This window comes from Anser brachyrhynchus (assembly GCF_964034855.1).
Source record: "Anser brachyrhynchus genome assembly, chromosome: 15".
In the NCBI taxonomy this organism is placed as follows: Eukaryota; Metazoa; Chordata; class Aves; order Anseriformes; family Anatidae; genus Anser; species Anser brachyrhynchus.
The window spans coordinates 510018-528525 of NC_137733.1; the positions used below are offsets into that span (position 1 = coordinate 510018).

The following is an 18508-nucleotide window of genomic DNA, read 5'->3' on the forward strand; positions in this document are numbered from 1 at the left end:
ACTTTGCTTTTGGTTGTATGTGCCGGTCTGTGTGTGGAAATGATACAAGTGTGCTGCAATTTATGTGAATATAAGCAATTCTCTGTGATCATTTCAGGTCCTAAATTATTGGATTATGCTTACCATCCCAATTTAGAACATAAATGTAAGAAGGATATTCTAATTGGCAGAATAAAAAACTCTGAAGATAAATCATGGAAAAAAATACGTCCAAGACCAACAAAGACACAATATGTAGGACCATATTATATATGTAAAGGTATGTGTTGTTATAGACGGTAAAATGGTAATGTCTACGCTCAAAGTAATGCCTTTTAGCTTTTTCACAGTAAAGTATAGAATGAGTTTTTGTTCTTGTTCATGGGAGGTGGGGAAGAAAGTTCACTGGGCTATTTATATTTTCAAAGGCCATGAGGGGAGCCATATTTTGACGATCAACAAGATTATTTAGAAAACATGAGATGTACTTCTGTCCTTAATTATGAATAACTTCATACTTCACACTCAGAAGAGAAGTGATATTCTTACTTTTGCTTCATTTTACTGTATCACTTTGGGCCTTTTTCCTGTGAATTATGCATACAGTGATTACTAAGAAAAGGCACGGGAGTAGTTCCCCTCTGATCTCTAATATTTCCCCAAAGCTTTGGTGTATGTATGTGTTACTGTTTGGCCAGCCAGCATGAGAGAAGAGTAGAGTCCAGAAAAGTGGATCCCGCTGTCTTGACTGCAGCAGGTCTTTCAGGGTGCACCTACCTTCTCATCAGGAGTTGTTGTATTCTCACAAAGATGTGCTCTGGACAGGGAGGGACATGCAGGACAGCTTTTTCAGCTTCTTGTAGGTTAGCAAAGAAACTGCTCTGGCTGTTAGGCAGGCTTGGTACACCACCCAGCCACCTGCAGCCCTGTACAGTGTATTTTGAGCACTTACTATTAAAAACAACAACAGCGGAGCATTCTTGTTAGACTTCTGCATTATGAACTTCTGCGTATGGTGTAAGCAAGTTGACTAGTGTATTAATTAACAAGTATCTGTCTGTATTTAAGCAGAGGTATTCTGGGCTCTCCGCATTGTTGCCTTAGAGTAGAGGAGGACAGGTGATGGAGGTGTGCATCAGCCTTTTTGAGGAGCTCTAAATTTTCATCAAGTCATTCTGCATGAGGTTCTGCTGCTGTCTGTTAGAGTTTAGTGACCTGTTTGCAACAGGTATAACTTCTTTATTTAACACTTTCAATGGAGATAGTAAAGATTTTCAGATGAACTTATAATAGGAGTTATGTGAGAGCAGTGTCAAATTCAGTGGTGTTATTCTAGATGTTGCTGCTGAAGAGGAATGCCGATATCCAGGTCACTGCACGTTTGCGTATTGCCAAGAGGAGATAGATGTATGGACACTGGAGCGCAAAGGAGCCTTTAGTCGAGAAGCTCTTTTTGGAGGAAATGGAAAGATCAACTTCACTGTGTCCCGACTTCTTCAAGAACATCATGGATTATTTATGTTTCTTTGTGAGGTGCTGCTTTATTTCTAATAATACAATAAAAATTATAATAGATCATATAATTATCTGTTAAGAAGTGCTTTTGTTTGTGACTAACTTGTATATTTTGAAATGCATATTCAGTAATAATCTGAATAGCACTAAAGTAGAGACTAGTTGAAGTCTATGATAAAATATTTAAGGTGAGGTATATTTTTAATATATAAAATATATACTCTGTAATTACTTGTTTTTGTATTCCAGAAATGTTTTGATCACAAACCCAGAATAATAAGCAAAAGGAACAAAGATAATGCATCTTCTTGCTCTCACCCTGCTATGCATGACTTTGAAGATAACAAGTATGTCTGAAATACCATCTCTTTAAGTTTCAAATTAAAAGCAGCGATTTCAGGGCATTTTTGAATATTGATTTTCATTTTTTACCTGTTTACTAATTTCCTTGCTGATTAACTGTGGTGCTTTGACGGTATTGATAAGACAAACTTACTGAACAAGGATTGTTTCACATAACTAAATTGGAAGTGAGCTATATGTTTATCAATGCATTCAAAATTAGCGGTATCCACCCTCATACTTGAATCCTACTGCTTTGTCAGTTTGTTAGTAGCTCGTCTACCTGGTGAGCTGCATTGCTATAATTATATGTGTGATGTTAAATTCATACAGGATTTCGTAAGTCTGCTCTTTCTTCGTTCTTACTCAGTTTTGCTTATTTTACTTTAGTTTTAACCCAATCAGTTAAGAACAGGTTTACTTTAATTACCTGAAATTAATTAACTGAAATAGAGTTTTAGGCCTTATTATTATATGAAAAGTAGTGTGACAAAAGTGTCTTTCATTATTACTTGAAAGCTAAGAAAGATTTTATAGCAGTATTAGTGTTAAATGGGTTTATGATATTAAATATACTTCATTTGTTATGTAATGGAATCACAAGTGGGAGCGTTTTAATTGCTTTGCTAGTACTCTGCTTCGCTCTAAGAGCAAGGCTTTTACTTTGGTGCATCAACTCTTTAATGATGCTCTACAAAAGAATAAGTACTTTGTGTTTGTAATTTGATTAGACTATATACTTGAAAGTAGACATGGTATGCTTTGCCTCATGGAAACCAATGATCCAGTTGGATTGGATGCAGTAATGTTTTGCAGAAGAGGAACCTCTGGATTTCACAAGAGCACTGATTCATAATGTTGGTTTACTCGACCTAGAAATGATGATTAGGTGCTACTTCCTTTTGGGAAGGTCTCTGGTTTTCTGATTTCAAGTAAGAAGTGTTAAAAAGGCACTTGAATAAGCTGTGATAAGGAATGGTTATTTTACGTGGTTTTGCCGCACATGAAAGTAATTTTAAGGCATATCTAAGACTGACTCTTCTTGAAACAGGTGCCTTGTCCACATTTTGCGAGAAACTATGGTGAAGTATTCCAAAATCCGCCCTTTTCAAGTTCGTTGTCAACTTGACCTGTGCAGACATGAGGTGCACTATGGCTGCTTAAGAGAGGATAAATGCTTTTATGCTCACAGTCTGGTAGAGCTTAAAGTCTGGATAATGCAGAAGGAAACAGGTATGTTCAGCAAAGTGCTCACCTTAATCTTAATCCTGCTTCTTCCTTGTCTCACTTCCTCCTGAAATAAGTAACTTGGGATCAGTGCATTGACTTTCAATCTTGTCCTAGTTACAGTTACAGTATCACAGTATCACAGATTTCTAGGTTGGAAGAGACCTCAAGATCATCGAGTCCAACCTCCGACCTAAGTTAGGAGTCTGTCCAGTTAAGACTCTGTCCAGTTAGGACAGAGTTAATTTTTCCTCCTAGTAGCTGGTAGGGTGCTATGTTTTGGATTAGGATGAGAAGAGCGCTGATAACATGCTGATGTTTCAATTGTTGCAGAGCAGTGTTTACACCAGGCCAAGGACTTTTCGGCTTCTCGCTCTGTCCTGCCAGCGAGCAGGCTAGGGGTGCAGCAGGAGCTGGGAGGGGACAGACCCAGGACAGCTGACCCAAACTGGCCAAAGGGGTATTCCATACCATCTGACGTCATGCTAAACAATATATAGGGGTGGCTGGCCGGGGTGGGGGGCCGGCTGCTCGGGGATAGGCTGGGCACTGGTCAGCGGGTGGTGAGCAATTGCATTGTGCATCACTTGTTTCTTACACATTATTATTATTAATACTATTATCATTATTATTATTATTATTATTGTTATTATTATATTCCTGTCTTAATAAACTGTCTTTATCTCAACTCACAGGCTTCACTTTCCCGTTTCTCTCCCCCATCCCAGAGAGGGAGGGGGGAGGGTGAGCGAACGGCTGTGTGGTGTTTAGCTGCCAGCCAGGTTAAACCACAACAAATCTGCTGAAATCTTTCACACAGAATATTCAATCAACAGTTGTATAAATATAATACGATGTATTGAGTAAGCCTACTAGCTTTTCAAAATCAGAACGGTTTTAATAATAAAAACTGTCAAAACAGTTCATTTTCATCAGATTTTTTTTTTCTTGAAATAAAACCAGAAATGTTGCACAGTTTTTGAATCCAAGTCAAATCCAAGGAAATAGGTCAATCCCAATGTGGTACAGTGTTGCTGGGAGTTTTACTCCTTTATGTCTGCGATTTGTCCTTCAATCTCCCTTTGAAAAAGGGGTTCCTTGTTGCTTCAGCTTTCTACCTAGAATCTTGTACTGGTGTGCTAACCCAAGATGTCACACACACCTGAACATTTTTGGAGTAAGGAAGTCAGAGAGACAAGAGGTGACTGTTTCTTTGCAAATCATTGCTGTTCAGTCTCTCCTGGGCTGAGCCTTTAGAGCTCTCCGTGTGAAAGTAAAACACTAATTTTCTGTTCTTACCTGCTGCCGCGACATAGCCAGGGACAGCAAATATTTATCCTGTAATTTCTATTTTGAACTAAGGGTTCTCTAAGAAACCCTCGATTTGCCACAGAAGGATGTGTTTTATTTTTGGAAGGATGTTTGTGCTGTCCTGATGGTTCCCCACAGACAATTAAAGCTCAGTCTCTGCACTTTGAACGATGGTCCTCTTCTGAATGTAGGGTGTGGGAAGTAAAGGAATGCTACGTCAGGAAAGAAGTGTTTTACCAACCCTCAAACCAAACACAGATGACAGTCTGTATTTGTGTGGAATGATAGCAAATGTTACAGTATGTGAGAACACTGTGTAGCTCTGATGGGAGCCTTAGCTGAAATAGTTGTAAGAATGGCCTTTCTGAAACAAGATCTAATTAACAAGGCTTGTTTAAGATCTTTTTAAAGAAGGCAGGGATAATCTAGTTTCTTTCAGCTGGCAATTTGAATAGTTTTTTGCTGGTCTACAATAAAATCCAGGTTTTCTAAATAGATTCTCAGTGGATAAGTACATTATGTTTACATAAATAGTCAAAGATGTATCTTAACTTATTTGAGCAATCTGTAATTTAAAAAAAAATTGTGTTCGCTTTTCAATGTGATTATATATACAGTATTTCTATTTTGGAGGCCCCTGTGAGATTCTTAGGAGTTTGTGTGTGTATGTATATATACATAAAATAACGTGTGTAAAACATATAAAAATAAAACATTGGGTCTTGAGTATCACTCCAGTTTGGGCATTTCTGCAATTTTAGGATAGTCATAAGGACTTTTTACCTTCCTTTACAGGTATTTCACATGATGCTATTGTTCAAGAATCAAAGAAATATTGGCAGAACATGGAAGCTAGCACACATGGATCACAGGTATTTTCATTTTGCCATGAAACTAACTCTGTAGCAACTCTGGTAATTCTTTTTCTAGGTCTGTGTAATGTAGTGTATTTCAGAAATTACTTTTAATTCTCCCCAAATGATCTTTCAGTATAGCTTTTCTTGGTGCAATTATGCTTAAAATGCTTGCTTTGCTTCAAACCAATTGCTTTTTTGTTTTTCTTATTCTGTCATAGGTGAAACATGAAACCTAAATGCCATTTCAAAGGCAGCTGCCATAGGGCCCTTGGTTGTCTTTTCTGTAGGACCTTTATCTGTTTAGTTTATACATCATATTCATATTATCACAACTTCTGTGTACATATACTTAAATCAGAAATAAGTTAAATGAAAAGGCATTCTTTAAGAAATGTCTAGATTTGAAATTTAAAGCTGAACCATTACAAGGCATGTAGTGTAATATCTGCTTCAGGACATAGGTTGTATACTTTTATTGTAGGGGTAATTCATAATTATGTGTGGATTTCTTTGCAGATACAAAATACCTTTTATTGTTGTTGTTATTTTTTTGGCTTAAGATCCTTGGGAACCAAATGAAATATGGATCACTTAATTTGAAGATGAAGTTTGTTTGTGGCCAGTGCTGGAGAAATGGTCAAGTTAACGAGCCAGACAGAAACAAAAAATACTGCAGTGCAAAGGCAAGACACCCGTAAGTAAGACAGAACAGTGAAAATTTTGCCTTTTTGTCAGCTGTTTAAAGCCTCTTTTGGGAAACTTTGTTACTGCTAAGGAAGGAGGTCATACAAAGAGCTCAAAAAGTGTATTGAAGCAGAACACAGTAAATCTCTTTGAAGTATGTTAATAGTTGGTAATGAGAAATGCTACAGTGGCAATTTGCTTTTTTAATTATAAGTTATGGTAGAGTTTCCAGCAAAATTCAGTTAAAGCTTTCCCCACCTATTTGAGATTTACAAAGAAACATTTGTGGCTTTCCTGGTTCTACTTCTGTCTACACACTCTGTCTTTTTTAGTAATATTTTTTTTTTCATTGCATGCATCTGTTTTTATCCAGGTGGACCAAAGATCGCCGTGTGGTGCTAGTGATGTCTAATGAACGTAAGAAGTGGATGACCATTCGTCCTCTTCCAGCAAAGAAACAAGTGCCTTTGCAGTTCGATGTATGTTAACCTAAAACTAACCTTGTTGGTTAAGAAAATGGGGTAACTGGAGAATACCAGTAATTGAGCTTTTTTCATCAGTTCTGCAGAAATTCTCATGGGAGCTGGTGGGGACGTGCTAATAGTGTTTCTGCAGAGCTCAGTCTTAACATCTGAGATCAGTTCTTTTCTGCTACTGAAGCCCTTTCTCATCAATGGCAGTTAGTCACCTTAAAAAGTGATTTAACTAAATTCTAACTATTTACAGTAAGCATTTCAGAAGTGGTTTAAACATCTGTGTGCTCTGGTAGTTTGGTAAGAGGCAAAAAGCAGTCATGGTACTTGCTTCAAACAGTTTACTCTCTCTGACTACAGTAATAGTTTTGTTTTTTTTATAGAACAAACACAGTTTTACTTTTCATGTGATATAAATGCCTGACTGGGGGGAGAACGCTAGCCAAGACTTAAAAAGCATTTTCTGGTATCATTCATTTACTCATTATATTCATAAGGAGTATTTTTTTAATTCATGTTCCAGTTGTGCAATCATATTGCTTCAGGCAAGAAATGTCAGTATGATGGAAACTGCTCATTTGCTCACAGTCCTGAGGAAAGAGAGATGTGGACCTATATGAAGGAGAACAGCAGTAAGTTTAAAAAAAAAAAAAAAAGTAAACATTTAAAGGCATGCTCTAAATCTTTTCATTCTTGTTCCTCAATAAGTTTTTAATCCACTTTATTCTTTTGTAGTAAGCCTTGCAGGAGCTTCTTTTTTAATTTGAATATACCCAGGCTGGATATTCAGAAATAAATAAAATTAATGATATTATGTATTCATGGCCCACAGTGTATTTAAGCAATAAAGTAGTCTGTATCATATTTTTTAAGATGTTAGAAGTAGCATATTGATCTGTGTATCAATAATGTTGTTTAGCACTTATGCCCTGTATTGCTATGTGAACACACAAGGATTCTGTGGCTAGCATATGGTGGCAAGCTATTTGTGGAAGCATTCCTCTTCGTCCCCTTGGCCCTCCTTCCTGCCCTTGGGTGTTTACTGGGAATGACTGTGCACTTTCAGTTGTTGATTTGTTATCCCATTAGAGAGTTGCAGGGCAGGAGTAATCAAAAACGATCAGTAATACCCGACAGAAATGGTATTGTTACGGTCTGCAAGAAAGCAAACTAAATCCAACCAAAGTTGTAGCATACTTTGTATTAGCATTTAGAAATACAGATATTAATATACCGTGATGTAGTTGTTATCTGGTGGCATAGTTGTTATCTTTACTCTGGGTGTCTGTTCAGAAACGTGTAACATCTTCCTTTCCCCTTGGTAAGTAGCCAGAGATTCATATTGCTCTTGGCTCTTATCTCTAAGCTGTGTAACTGTCTATACCGTGTCCTTCCTTTTTTCTTCTTACCATAGATGGGAACTGAATTAAGCTTGCAAACTCAGTCATTTATCTAGTATTCTCAAACTCTTGCCTTAATTGCTAATTTACTTATTTTAGCTTCTGCTCTCATTAGTTCAAGACTTGGAGCAGTTGTATGACATATGGCTAAAAAGTCAAAAACCAGAAAAAGGAGATGATACAGCTGCTCAGGCAAATAAAGAAAATGGGAAGCAAATTCACATGCCGACTGACTATGCTGAAGTTACAGTAAGTAATCATAGATGTAATTCTAAATTCAAGTGCCTGTTTCCCTTCCCTCCAGTCAGTAACACACTGTTGTCCCTACTTGGTGCTTCTTTAGATGATACTAGCTACACTAAATGAAAACTTTAAGACTGTAGAGCAGTCTTCTGAATCCTGTAAAGCCAGTGAAGTTCATAAACTAAAGGTGATTGTTAAAGTAGGTGTATCTGATGAGCTAAACAGCAAGGCAACGTGAAGAAAACGTTTAAAATGTATTAGGAACAGTTCTGTGCTTATATTCTCAATGTTTTGTTTTCAAATTCCTTATAAAACAGGTGGATTTTCACTGTTGGATGTGTGGGAAGAACTGTAATAGTGAGAAACAATGGCAGGGTCACATTTCTTCTGAGAAGCATAAAGAAAAGGTTTTCCACACTGAGGATGATCAAAACTGCTGGCAGTATCGCTTTCCAACTGGATATTTTAGCATTTGTGATAGGTAGGTGTTTTTTTTTAAGATGTCAAAAATGCTGAAGAATGACAGTTCATAGTGTAAATAATCAGTGCAGTTACTAGTTTTAACATGAGATGTTGTAATATTTCTTGCTTTGCATATATCTTTCAACAAGAAAGTAAGTAATGGACAGTATTTTAGCATGCACTGTTACAACTCAGGGAGCAACAAGCTTCCTAAGCGCGGAACCAAATGAATTGCTTGTGTGGCCTTAATAAAGGGTCACAAGTTAATTGCAGCTGGGCAAAACTTTGTCAAAAAATACTGTTGTTATTACAAGTTTATTTAGGAATCTGCCTTCCATTACCCGTGGAACACAAGAACAGTACCTAGCTGGATACTGTTATTGGAGCTATAAGGCAAGTAGAAATTTTGTTGGCACAGACCTGTTCTTTTTTTTCTTTTTTTTTTTTTTTCCCTGCATTTGGTTGTACATTTTGATGCTCCCTTTGCTGCTCTTAAATGCAGCCTGTTTTACCTGACTGCGGTAGATTTTGGGAAGCCGGTTGGCAGTTCTTCCCACTGTTGGAATCTTCTTGGAAGGCTAAAACCTTGGGAATCTGTGTTTTGGAGTTAAAAGTTCACTGTGCTGGTCCAGAGACCTTTGTTACTCAGTATGAAGTTAAAGATTTTGAATGTTTTAAAGATTTAGAGAAATTGCATAGCATATAAAGCAAGTTATTTTGTGTGGGCGGTCTTTGCGTGGAAGTTTTACATGCCCCCTTTACTAAACTTTTAGTAACATCCTAAATGTATTTGATGTTTTGTATGCTAATGGACCTCAGCTGTGCAGTATAAAGTGAATATAAACTGGTATGCTTACCACTTAATGGAAAAATACTAGAATAAAATGATTTCTTAAGTCATACTGAGTACTTCAAAACCAAACTTAGTTAGCAAAGGGAAAATATTTTTTAACAGAAATTGTTTTTGAACAAAAGTAGTTTATCTTAGTGGATTAAATGTTAAGATATTAATTTAACTGATAATTTGACCTTACCAAATTAAAGATGTCAAGCATTAAATGACTCAGTAAAGTAGGAGCATGAAGAGCAGAAAGAAGAGAGTCAACTCTTCTCTGCAAATACTTTACAGCTACTGTCTTACTTAAAAGGTAGAATACTCTTCTAGTTAGGTTTGTATCCTTAAGGTTTTAGTGTATCTGAGAAACATGACCGGGGAAAATACCTAGATAAAATAGTTGTCATGATAATGTTATAAAAACACTATTTGAAATGTGTCTTAACAGATATATGGCTGGTACTTGCACTGAAGGAAACAACTGTAAATTTGCCCATGGAAATGCTGAACTCCATGAGTGGGAAGAAAGAAGACAAGTTTTAAGAATGAAGCTCAGCAAAGCAAGAAAAGACCACTTGATTGCTCCCAGTGATAATGACTTTGGAAAATATAGTTTTTTGTTTAAAGATTTAAACTAATACTGAGATGACATATACATGTTACCAGCTGGAAGCATAAACCAGAGAATTTGACAATAATCAAAAGCATGTGACAGAAAAGCTGCAGGTTTTCTGCTTTTATTGGCATATATTGTTCCTCCTGAACAGCAAAAATATAGTAGATTTAGGGGGATTGAGTGGACCTGTCTATGCTCTTGTGAAACAGAGTGGTGATTAAAAAAAAATCTGAAGTATTATGTGCTTACTCACCTCCTGTTGGACAGAAAGTTAGGGAATAGAAGGGGGGAAGCGAGGTCATAATGTCTAGGAAGCCCCCCTAGTATCAATCCTTCGGTTGAAAAACTTTAAGGCATCAAGGTATTACAAAACTGAGTGTTACAGGCTAAGAAGAAAATGATGAATGAAAATTCTTCAGATCTTTTAATGGAGAGGATTTGTTTAAAACAAAGTTTGCTACTTATCTATATGTAGGTTGCTAAAAAGGATTTTCTTATTAAAGATTTTAAACAAAATAACCATTTAACTACAATATATGTTGAATGGGTATTTTTTTCTCTATTTGTATGTTTCAATATCATTTACTGAAAAAGGATCTTGAGAGGAAAAACGTATTAATTTTTGAAAATGAAGTAGTTAAAATTCTGTTTCTTGGTCTTTGCTGTTTAAATGATGATTTTGAAAGATTACACTTGTATGTCAGTATTGTGTATTATTGTATGGACTAATGTTGCCTGTAATAAAGAGAACTTTACACAAAGCTGTTTTCTGCATGTAGCCTCTCAAGATTGAGATTTTGTAAAAACAAACAATGATTTGCCTATTAGCAAAAGCTTGAGCACCTATAGCTAAAATTTAGAAAGTTGGTATCTGTATCGCTGGCTGCTTGTTTGCAGTTTTCTTTATTGGCATCAACTCTTTGGACTCATCACACTATTAAAATAACAAAAATGGCCAACTTACTTGCAAAGTTAGATGAGTGTTTTGGAGCTATGTGGTGCTGGGACATGTTTTCAGGCTTTTGACTTGGACATGATCAACACCTCAGCTCTAAGGTGCGTGGTGCTCGAGATTCCCTTTCCCACAGACCATAGGTAATGGAAGCCATCCACGGGCTGAGATCAGTTCTGACAAATGAGCCTTTGGGCTTTATGGTCACTGGAGCTCCTATTTATTTCATTTTGGCTTCTCTGCAGATCATACGTCCAGCTTCAATTTTGTGTTAATTCAGTTTGTTTTTTTTAAATGAAGCTTCTTTCAGTCAGTCATTCAAAATAGCTAAAGTGAGGTTTCTCCTCCCTTCTTTTATTCCCCATGCCTTACCTCTCCCTCCTCTCAAGAGTATTTTTATTCTCCTCTATTGGCTCACCTATCTAATTAGAAGAGCTTTAAGAATGACTTCAGTAGTTTGAATGTAGTCACTGGCAATATATTGTGTATGTATAAAGTGTTGAACCAAAGTTCAGTGATACCCATGCAAGTGACAAGCCTGGATGTTATTTCCCTTTCACTTCACGAACTAAAAGCACAATGAATAATACTAAACCAACGCCCTCAGCCTCAGCACGGGGGAACTTGTGTAGTAACTGTTCCTTGCAGACTCGGCTGGGGTGCATTTGAATACAATGTGCAGTATGCATACAAAATGAGCTTGGTGCTTGAAATACCACCTCATGCGATGCTAATTTTTTGCATTGTTTGTAATAAACTGAGCTTGAAATAGAGTACTATGACACTGTTATTTCTGTGACAAAACCTGATTGTATTGTGTGCCTTTCTGACTTGCTTTCTCAATTTTATGCTTTCCTTGTTTAATGTAAGTGCTCTGTAAATTATTGGAAGTTATCCTAGACAAAACTAAATATGAAAGCCTTGTTCTGTACGGACGGTGTGAGAGCTTTAATTAATCCATGGGGGGGGGGGAGGGGGAGCGGGGGGAGCAGCTTCCAGAGGGGCTTGCGGTCCTGTCAGGAACGGAGGGACCCCCTGAGGAGGAGGATGAGGAGGCGAGCCCCCTGAAGAGGAGGAGGGAATGCCCGGAGGAGGAGGAGCTCCCTGAGGTGGAGGAGGAGGAAAGGCGCGGCCTCCCCGCCCCTCCCGGCCGCCTGTGCGCCTGCTCGGGGCGGCGCGACGTGGCGGCGGCGGGTTCGCCGGCAACCGGGCAGGCGGCGGGGCGCTCCCGGGGCCCGGTGACCTGCAGGCCGGCCCCGCCCCGCCGCGCCCCGCCCGGGGGCGATGTCGTTATGCGGCGGCCCTGGCCCCGGCCCCCCGGCTGCCTCCAGCCCGCGGCCCCGCGCCGCCCGCATGGCGCGGCGGCCCGAGCTGCTATGCGGTGCTGCTATCGCGCTGGGCTGCGCCTTCCTCGTCGCCCTCAAAGTCACCTGCAGGTAATGGCGGGCGGGGGTTGGTGGCCCCGGCCTGGGGCTCTCCCCCCTCGGTGGTCGGGCGCTGGGCCTGCTGCCGGACAGGGCTTCCTCATGGCAACCGGCCTGGCCCCATGGGTTCCGGCCCCTGCCGCACCGGGGGGGGGGGCGTGTGGGGGAACAGGAGGGCTCGGTCCCGAGGTGCCGGGAGGTACCACAGCTTGGCCACGCGATTCTGGGCCCTAAATCGGGATCCGGGTGCCGTCGATGGGATTTTAGGGCACGGTGACTCCTGGCTGCGCGCTGTGCTGGGGTGAGAGGGCTGCTTTGGGGTCCGGATTTGGGAGCGGGGAAAGTGGCACGGGGCTGGCCGCCTCCCTGCCGTGCAGAGGCCGACATGTGTTGGCTGAGGGGCCCTGCCCGCAGGTAACGTGGCCGAGAAGCACCGAGGCCTGCTCTCAGTGCTCCTTCCACGGGGCTGCCCGAACCACGACGGACCTTAAGGCTTTGGTCAGTGTCGTGCCTCCAATGGCCGCTGACCCACAGTCACCAGACTGTTCAACTCCCTGTTCACCTCACAGTCACCTCCCTGTTCAACTGTCCATTACTAAAACGTACATCATACGTTTTTATTATTTTTTTTTTCCTGCGCTCGACACTTACCATGATGTTTCTGTTCTCTTCCTGTGCCCCTTTCTTCAAAAACTTGCACGTACCTTTCATTTCATTCCTAGCTGTATATGAAAGCTGACAAGTTGCTTCTGGAATGAGCTTCTCACCGACCTATACTCTCCACAGAAAATTTAGTTACGGTGTTTTGGCTTTTCATAGTGTAGTCAGACAGAAAAGCTAATATCAGGAAAGTGTTCTGCGTTGTGTTGCTGTCAGAAACAGAAAATTCAAGTGTATAAATTCCATGTGCGATTTGGAGGATGGTTAATTGTACACATTAACTATGACTATAATACTTAATCTCCCAATGCACATCAGTTCAGTTTGTAATCAAGTCTTAGCACTAAAGTACAGTTACATGTTGTAAGTGGCAGGAACTTCTACAACCCGTGAATAAAGTGTATGGAAGGGAAAATTCACTTACTACAAGGGAATCCACCTGTGGGGACCAAGGTATTGCAGGTTTGTAGACACTCAAGGAACAGCCAGCTGCAGCCTGAGCTAACGTGTAATTGTGGAAAGCCTGTGGTGTAGAGGCTGAACTATTTCTGGCACCATGCAAATGTCTTTTGAGGCAGCCTGACGACTGAGAGGACTTGGCAGGCGAGGGGCCTGATCTGAAACACGCTTGTGTGTGCTTTCTGTTATTATCAGGTTGTTCTGTTGAAATGAGGCTTAGTTTGTATGTGAAAACTATGTGAAGGTCCTGTGCTATACATCAGAGGGAGGCACTATTGAGCAAATCAGAGTAAGAAGCTGGTGGCTCTTCATTTGTCGTGTGGTGCTTTTTTTCACAGAATCATCTAGGTTGGAAGAGACCTCCAAGATCACCAAGTCCAACCTCTGACCTAACACTAACAAGTCCTCCACTAAACCATATCACTAAGGGCTACATCTAAACGTCTTTTAAAGACCTCCAGGGATGGCGACTCAACCACCTCCCTGGGCAGCCCATTCCAATGCCTAACAACCCTTTCAGTAAAGAAGTTCTTCCTAACATCCAACCTAAACCTCCCCTGGCGCAACTTTAGCCCATTCCCCCTCATCCTGTCACCAGACACGTGGGAGAATAGATCAACCCCCACCTCGCTACAGCCTCCTTTAAGGTATCTGTGGAGTGCGATAGCGTCGCCCCTGAGCCTCCTCTTCTCCAGGCTCAACAATCCCAGCTCCCCCAGCCGCTCCTCGTAAGACTTGTTCTCCAGACCCCTCACCAGCTTCGTCGCCCTTCTCTGGACTCTCTCGAGCACCTCCATGTCCTTCTTGTAGCGAGGGGCCCAAAACTGAACACAGTACTCGAGGTGCGGCCTCACCAGAGCCGAGTACAGGGGGACAATCACTTCCCTAGCCCTGCTGGCCACACTGCTTCTTATGCAAGCCAGGATGCTGTTGGCCTTCTTGGCCACCTGAGCACACTGCTGGCTCATATTCAGCCGACTATCAACCAATACTTCCAGGTCCTTCTCTGCCAGGCAGCTTTCCAACCACTCATCTCCCAGCCTGTAGCTCTGCTTGGGGTTGTTACGCCCCAGATGCAGGACCCGGCACTTGGCCTTGTTGAACCTCATACAGTTGGCCTCAGCCCATCGGTCCAACCTATCCAGATCCTCCTGCAGAGCCTTCCTACCCTCGAGCAGATCGACACACGCACCTAACTTGGTGTCATCTGCAAACTTACTGAGGGTGCACTCGATCTCCTCATCCAGGTCATCGATAAAGATATTAAAGAGGACTGGCCCCAGCACTGAGCCCTGGGGGACTCCACTAATGACCGGCCTCCAACTGGATTTGGCTCCATTCACCACAACTCTTTGGGCCCGGCTATCCAGCCAGTTTTGAACCCAACGAAGCGTATGCCAGTCCAATCCACGAGCAGCCAGTTTCTTGAGGAGAATGTGGGAAACGGTGTCAAAAGCCTTACTGAAGTCAAGGTAGACCACATCCACAGCCTTCCCCTCATCCACCAAGCGCGTCACTTTGTCAGTGAGGACAAAGAAGGAGATCAGGTTCATCAAACAGGACCTGCCTTTCATAAACCCATGCTGACTGGGCCTGATCGCCTGGTTGCCCTGCAAGTGCCGCGTGATGACACTCAAGCTAATCTGCTCCATGAGCTTCCCTGGCACTGAGGTCAAACTAACAGGCCTGTAGTTCCCCGGGTCTACCTTCAGGCCCCTCTTGTAGATGGGCGTCATGTTTGCTAGCCACCAGTCAGCTGGGGCCTCCCCTGGTAGCCAGGACTGCTGATAAATTCATAGTTACTAGAGGTTGTTTAGTTTTGTTTTTTTTCCTGTTTGAGGATAGACATGTAGTTCTTGACTCATTCGTGCCATGGTGTATGTTCTGATGACCTATTTTATATATGTACTTTAGAGCCAATTTCCTATCTCATTTTTAAGGCTTATGCTGTCATACCCTGTGTCCATCTGTCTGCCCTTTCACCATAACTCTTGAACCGATTGTCCACTTCCAGTTTAATCCAGTAGAGGAAGCAGAGGTTTTTAAGCAGTGTAATGAAAATGGAGAACCTGAATATGTGTAAGAGAAGAAATTCTCATTTAATGTCTCCTAAGAAGCAGGTGTCAGTGTGAGGTTAACGCTTATGGGCCGCGTTTGGCTTTCAGTGCCTACTCAGCACATGGCCGGTGAGTTGGGGTGGTGCTTCTGTATGGGGAAGAAGTGAACGGTTTGGCTAAAAGTGGGGTATAGGAATGGGAGGGAAACGGGAACTGATTTGAGGGGACCTAAGAAACCAAGGGCTGGGGAAGAAGGGTTAGTGAGGGGGGAGACAAGAAGGACCAAAGATAGAAGTCCATGGGACAAATGAGATTTTTGGCCATCTGCGTGAAAACAGATTGGTTTGTGAGTAGTGGAATTAATGAATTGTGTACATGAGGAACCAGTTTGTATTTTAAAAAGTCTGGATTTGATATGAAAACTGCCTCTTATGTTTGAATTAAGAACTTCCATGACTTTTAGAAACTTCTAAGTGTTAAGCTTTAATTATCTGCTAAATAACCTGGAAATGAGAGAGGAGCTGTTGGTTTTGTGAATCTGTTTTGTTAAAACACAGGTACCAACCAGGACGATTGTAAGATTTGAAAATGTAGCAGTGTTACTAAGAGGTTGCTTAACGTATGAATGTAACAGTGCTCAGGGCTCAATAATTTATTGGTTACTAACATTCTAACCTGAAAAGAATCAAAAGAGGTAAAAATAAAAAGATTTTTATGTTCAGCTTTTTGTTGTGATACAAGGCAAAGAAATGCATAATCTTTCCTAAAACTTCCTGTCAAGGAGAAACTATGGCAAAATTGATCAGTACAGTGATGTAGTCCAGTTTTTAATCTAACTTGCTGTAGTGTAAATATAGGTAGTTTAAGAGAACTAAGAAGATATCAAAAATAATACAATCATACACTTGTGTCTAAGGCAGTTTATACCACTAAACACTTCTGAACACGTTGGAAATGCTGAATTTTGGAATGGTTGATTCTAGATTTGATAGAAAGCAGTTCCCTGAGCACTTAGTTTATGCTCTTGGTATTATTGGTCAAACTTGTTTCTCTTAAGGAACGTGGTCTATGAAAATCTTACATTGTATAGTCTTTAAACCACTTATTGGTAAGTTCTTTTTGCTGAAGAGGAAACATGCCGTGAACAGAGTTTGTGGTCCCTGCTCTAATCACTGACATCAGTGAAGTAAACTAATACACATTTATATAATGCTAAAAGTCATTAGTAAAACAAATATTTTTTCATAATACAGTACAAAAGAAGCATAAAATACTTCAAAGCATAAGCACAGTAATAGTCTCTGTTCATACAAACATCACAAAACTTTATGACCAGTGTCTCTTCTCTTATCAGGGTGCTGTTACCTAAAGTACAAGTGTTAAAAGAGGATGAGGCCAGGGAAGAAATCCAAAGAAATCACTCTTCCTGGTAATTTTACGATCTGTAGAAACCAGCAATAAGAGTGTGAGCTAACACACCCATAAACTTAGTGCATGTTATGACAGCGTGACTTTCTGAAGCTTGTTAATAAGGGTAATCATTAGATTTTACGGTATTTCTTGAAACTAACTCAGATAATTGTAGTCATTTTGCATCAATTCTTAAAGTTTTGTCATCGCATGACATTAACTAATGTGAATGAGGGCTTTGGGCACACTTTTTTAAACTCCTGTTGTACAGTCTCAGTGAGCCCTCTTAACTTCCTTCCCACAGCCGAGCAAAAGACGTAACAATGCCAGCACAGCTTCCCGTGAATTTCTTCTCCACGAGATCTCCAGTCATTGATCTTTTCCGGGGACAACTAGACTATGCAGATCACCTTCGTCAGGATTCAGAAATCGCGTTGTATTTCTTCTATGCGCCGTGGTGTGGGCAGTCTGTTGCAGCAAGAGAAGAAATAGAACATGTGGCCAGCAGGTTGTCAGACCAGGTAACTCTAGAGAAGATGCGAATCTTAAATGGGACCGGATAGCCTCTGTTTAGAGATTAAAGAGCTAATTTCTGTCAACCCATGGGGACCAGTAAGACCTGAATGTCCGTATCTTTGAGTAACTCAGCTAGTCATCTTTACATACAGAGTGTTAGAATAAATGGAGAAAACCTGTGTTATTTCTGCTTCTGGATGGGGAACCCTGCAAGCTTCTTCTTAAAAGTTTCTGGATTTGTTTGTGTGCCTTCAGACACAAACTACAGGGAGTTTGCCTCCAGTTCCACTATCACTGGAGACAACAGTAATTATAAAAGGCCTTGCAGCCCTTGCATTGCTGTCTGTCAGTTAGTTACCTCTGAACACAGATACAGCTGTCCGAAACCTCCACTTGTTGAGCTCCTTTATGCAGAATAAGTTATCAATACGGGTTATGACAAAGTTAGTAAGTTTGGAGGATTTAGGTTAGGAAGCTTAAAAACTAGAAATAAAAGTGACCATAACAGATCGCTATTACAAAGAACTGACCAACAAAAGAAAAAAAAACAACTTGGATGATAGAATTAAGAGGAACAGATATGGAATACTCCCTTGAAAAGTCATTTAAAAATAGCAGATGGAACGGATTGGAAAAAACATGCTAGATAAAGAAAGTCACAGTAATGTACTTTGCTAGCTGTGAATTTTTATCTGCTTTGCAGGTGCTGTTTGTGGCCATTAATTGCTGGTGGAACCAGGGGAAATGTAGGAAGCAGAAGCATTTCTTTTATTTTCCTGTGATACACTTATACCACCGGAGGTAAGAGTTTCATATATACAGTCTGGCTTTTTTATTGGTACTTTGCAAAACAGAGGTATTTTATAAAATGTTGCGTTTTCAAGGTGCTGCATCTACAGTTACAATAAACAGCTGAAGTGGAGGAGATTCTGGGTGAAGCTCATTGTACATGCTATTTAGGTGTTGAGAAGGGCTGTAAATGTCAGTTAAATGACATGCTGCTCAGTTCTTCGTCGTTCAGGAAAATTTGTAGTGCGCACACATCTCCTGGATATTCTCTCTCCAAAAAAATCAGATTTATATTTT

At 40.6% G+C, this 18508-nt stretch overlaps 2 protein-coding genes across 6 annotated transcripts in view; both read left to right on the forward strand.

The window, feature by feature from the left end:
- Window positions 1-10705, forward strand: part of ZC3H7A (zinc finger CCCH-type containing 7A) — a 28267-nt gene extending 17562 nt beyond the window's left edge. For 3 of the 4 annotated variants that reach the window (XM_080556941.1, XM_080556940.1, XM_080556942.1), the window contains exons 13-23: window positions 98-259; window positions 1316-1512; window positions 1744-1841; window positions 2888-3069; window positions 5170-5246; window positions 5792-5925; window positions 6289-6394; window positions 6912-7020; window positions 7904-8037; window positions 8349-8512; window positions 9777-10705. In XM_080556941.1, the coding sequence (XP_080413067.1) occupies window positions 98-259; window positions 1316-1512; window positions 1744-1841; window positions 2888-3069; window positions 5170-5246; window positions 5792-5925; window positions 6289-6394; window positions 6912-7020; window positions 7904-8037; window positions 8349-8512; window positions 9777-9966 (1553 nt within the window). In that variant the 3' untranslated portion in view covers window positions 9967-10705. Of the gene's footprint in view, window positions 1-97; window positions 260-1315; window positions 1513-1743; window positions 1842-2887; window positions 3070-5169; window positions 5247-5791; window positions 5926-6288; window positions 6395-6911; window positions 7021-7887; window positions 8038-8348; window positions 8513-9776 lie in introns of all 4 variants that reach the window. The other variant, XR_013939721.1, reaches the window with a different exon arrangement.
- A 1348-nt stretch (window positions 10706-12053) lies between these two features.
- Window positions 12054-18508, forward strand: part of TXNDC11 (thioredoxin domain containing 11) — a 36388-nt gene continuing 29933 nt past the window's right edge. Inside the window, exons 1-4 of one of the 2 annotated variants that reach the window (XM_080556944.1) lie at window positions 12054-12332; window positions 16851-16925; window positions 17211-17427; window positions 18126-18223. In XM_080556944.1, the coding sequence (XP_080413070.1) occupies window positions 12181-12332; window positions 16851-16925; window positions 17211-17427; window positions 18126-18223 (542 nt within the window). In that variant the 5' untranslated portion in view covers window positions 12054-12180. The remainder of the gene's footprint in view (window positions 12333-16850; window positions 16926-17210; window positions 17428-18125; window positions 18224-18508) is intronic. The other variant, XM_080556945.1, reaches the window with a different exon arrangement.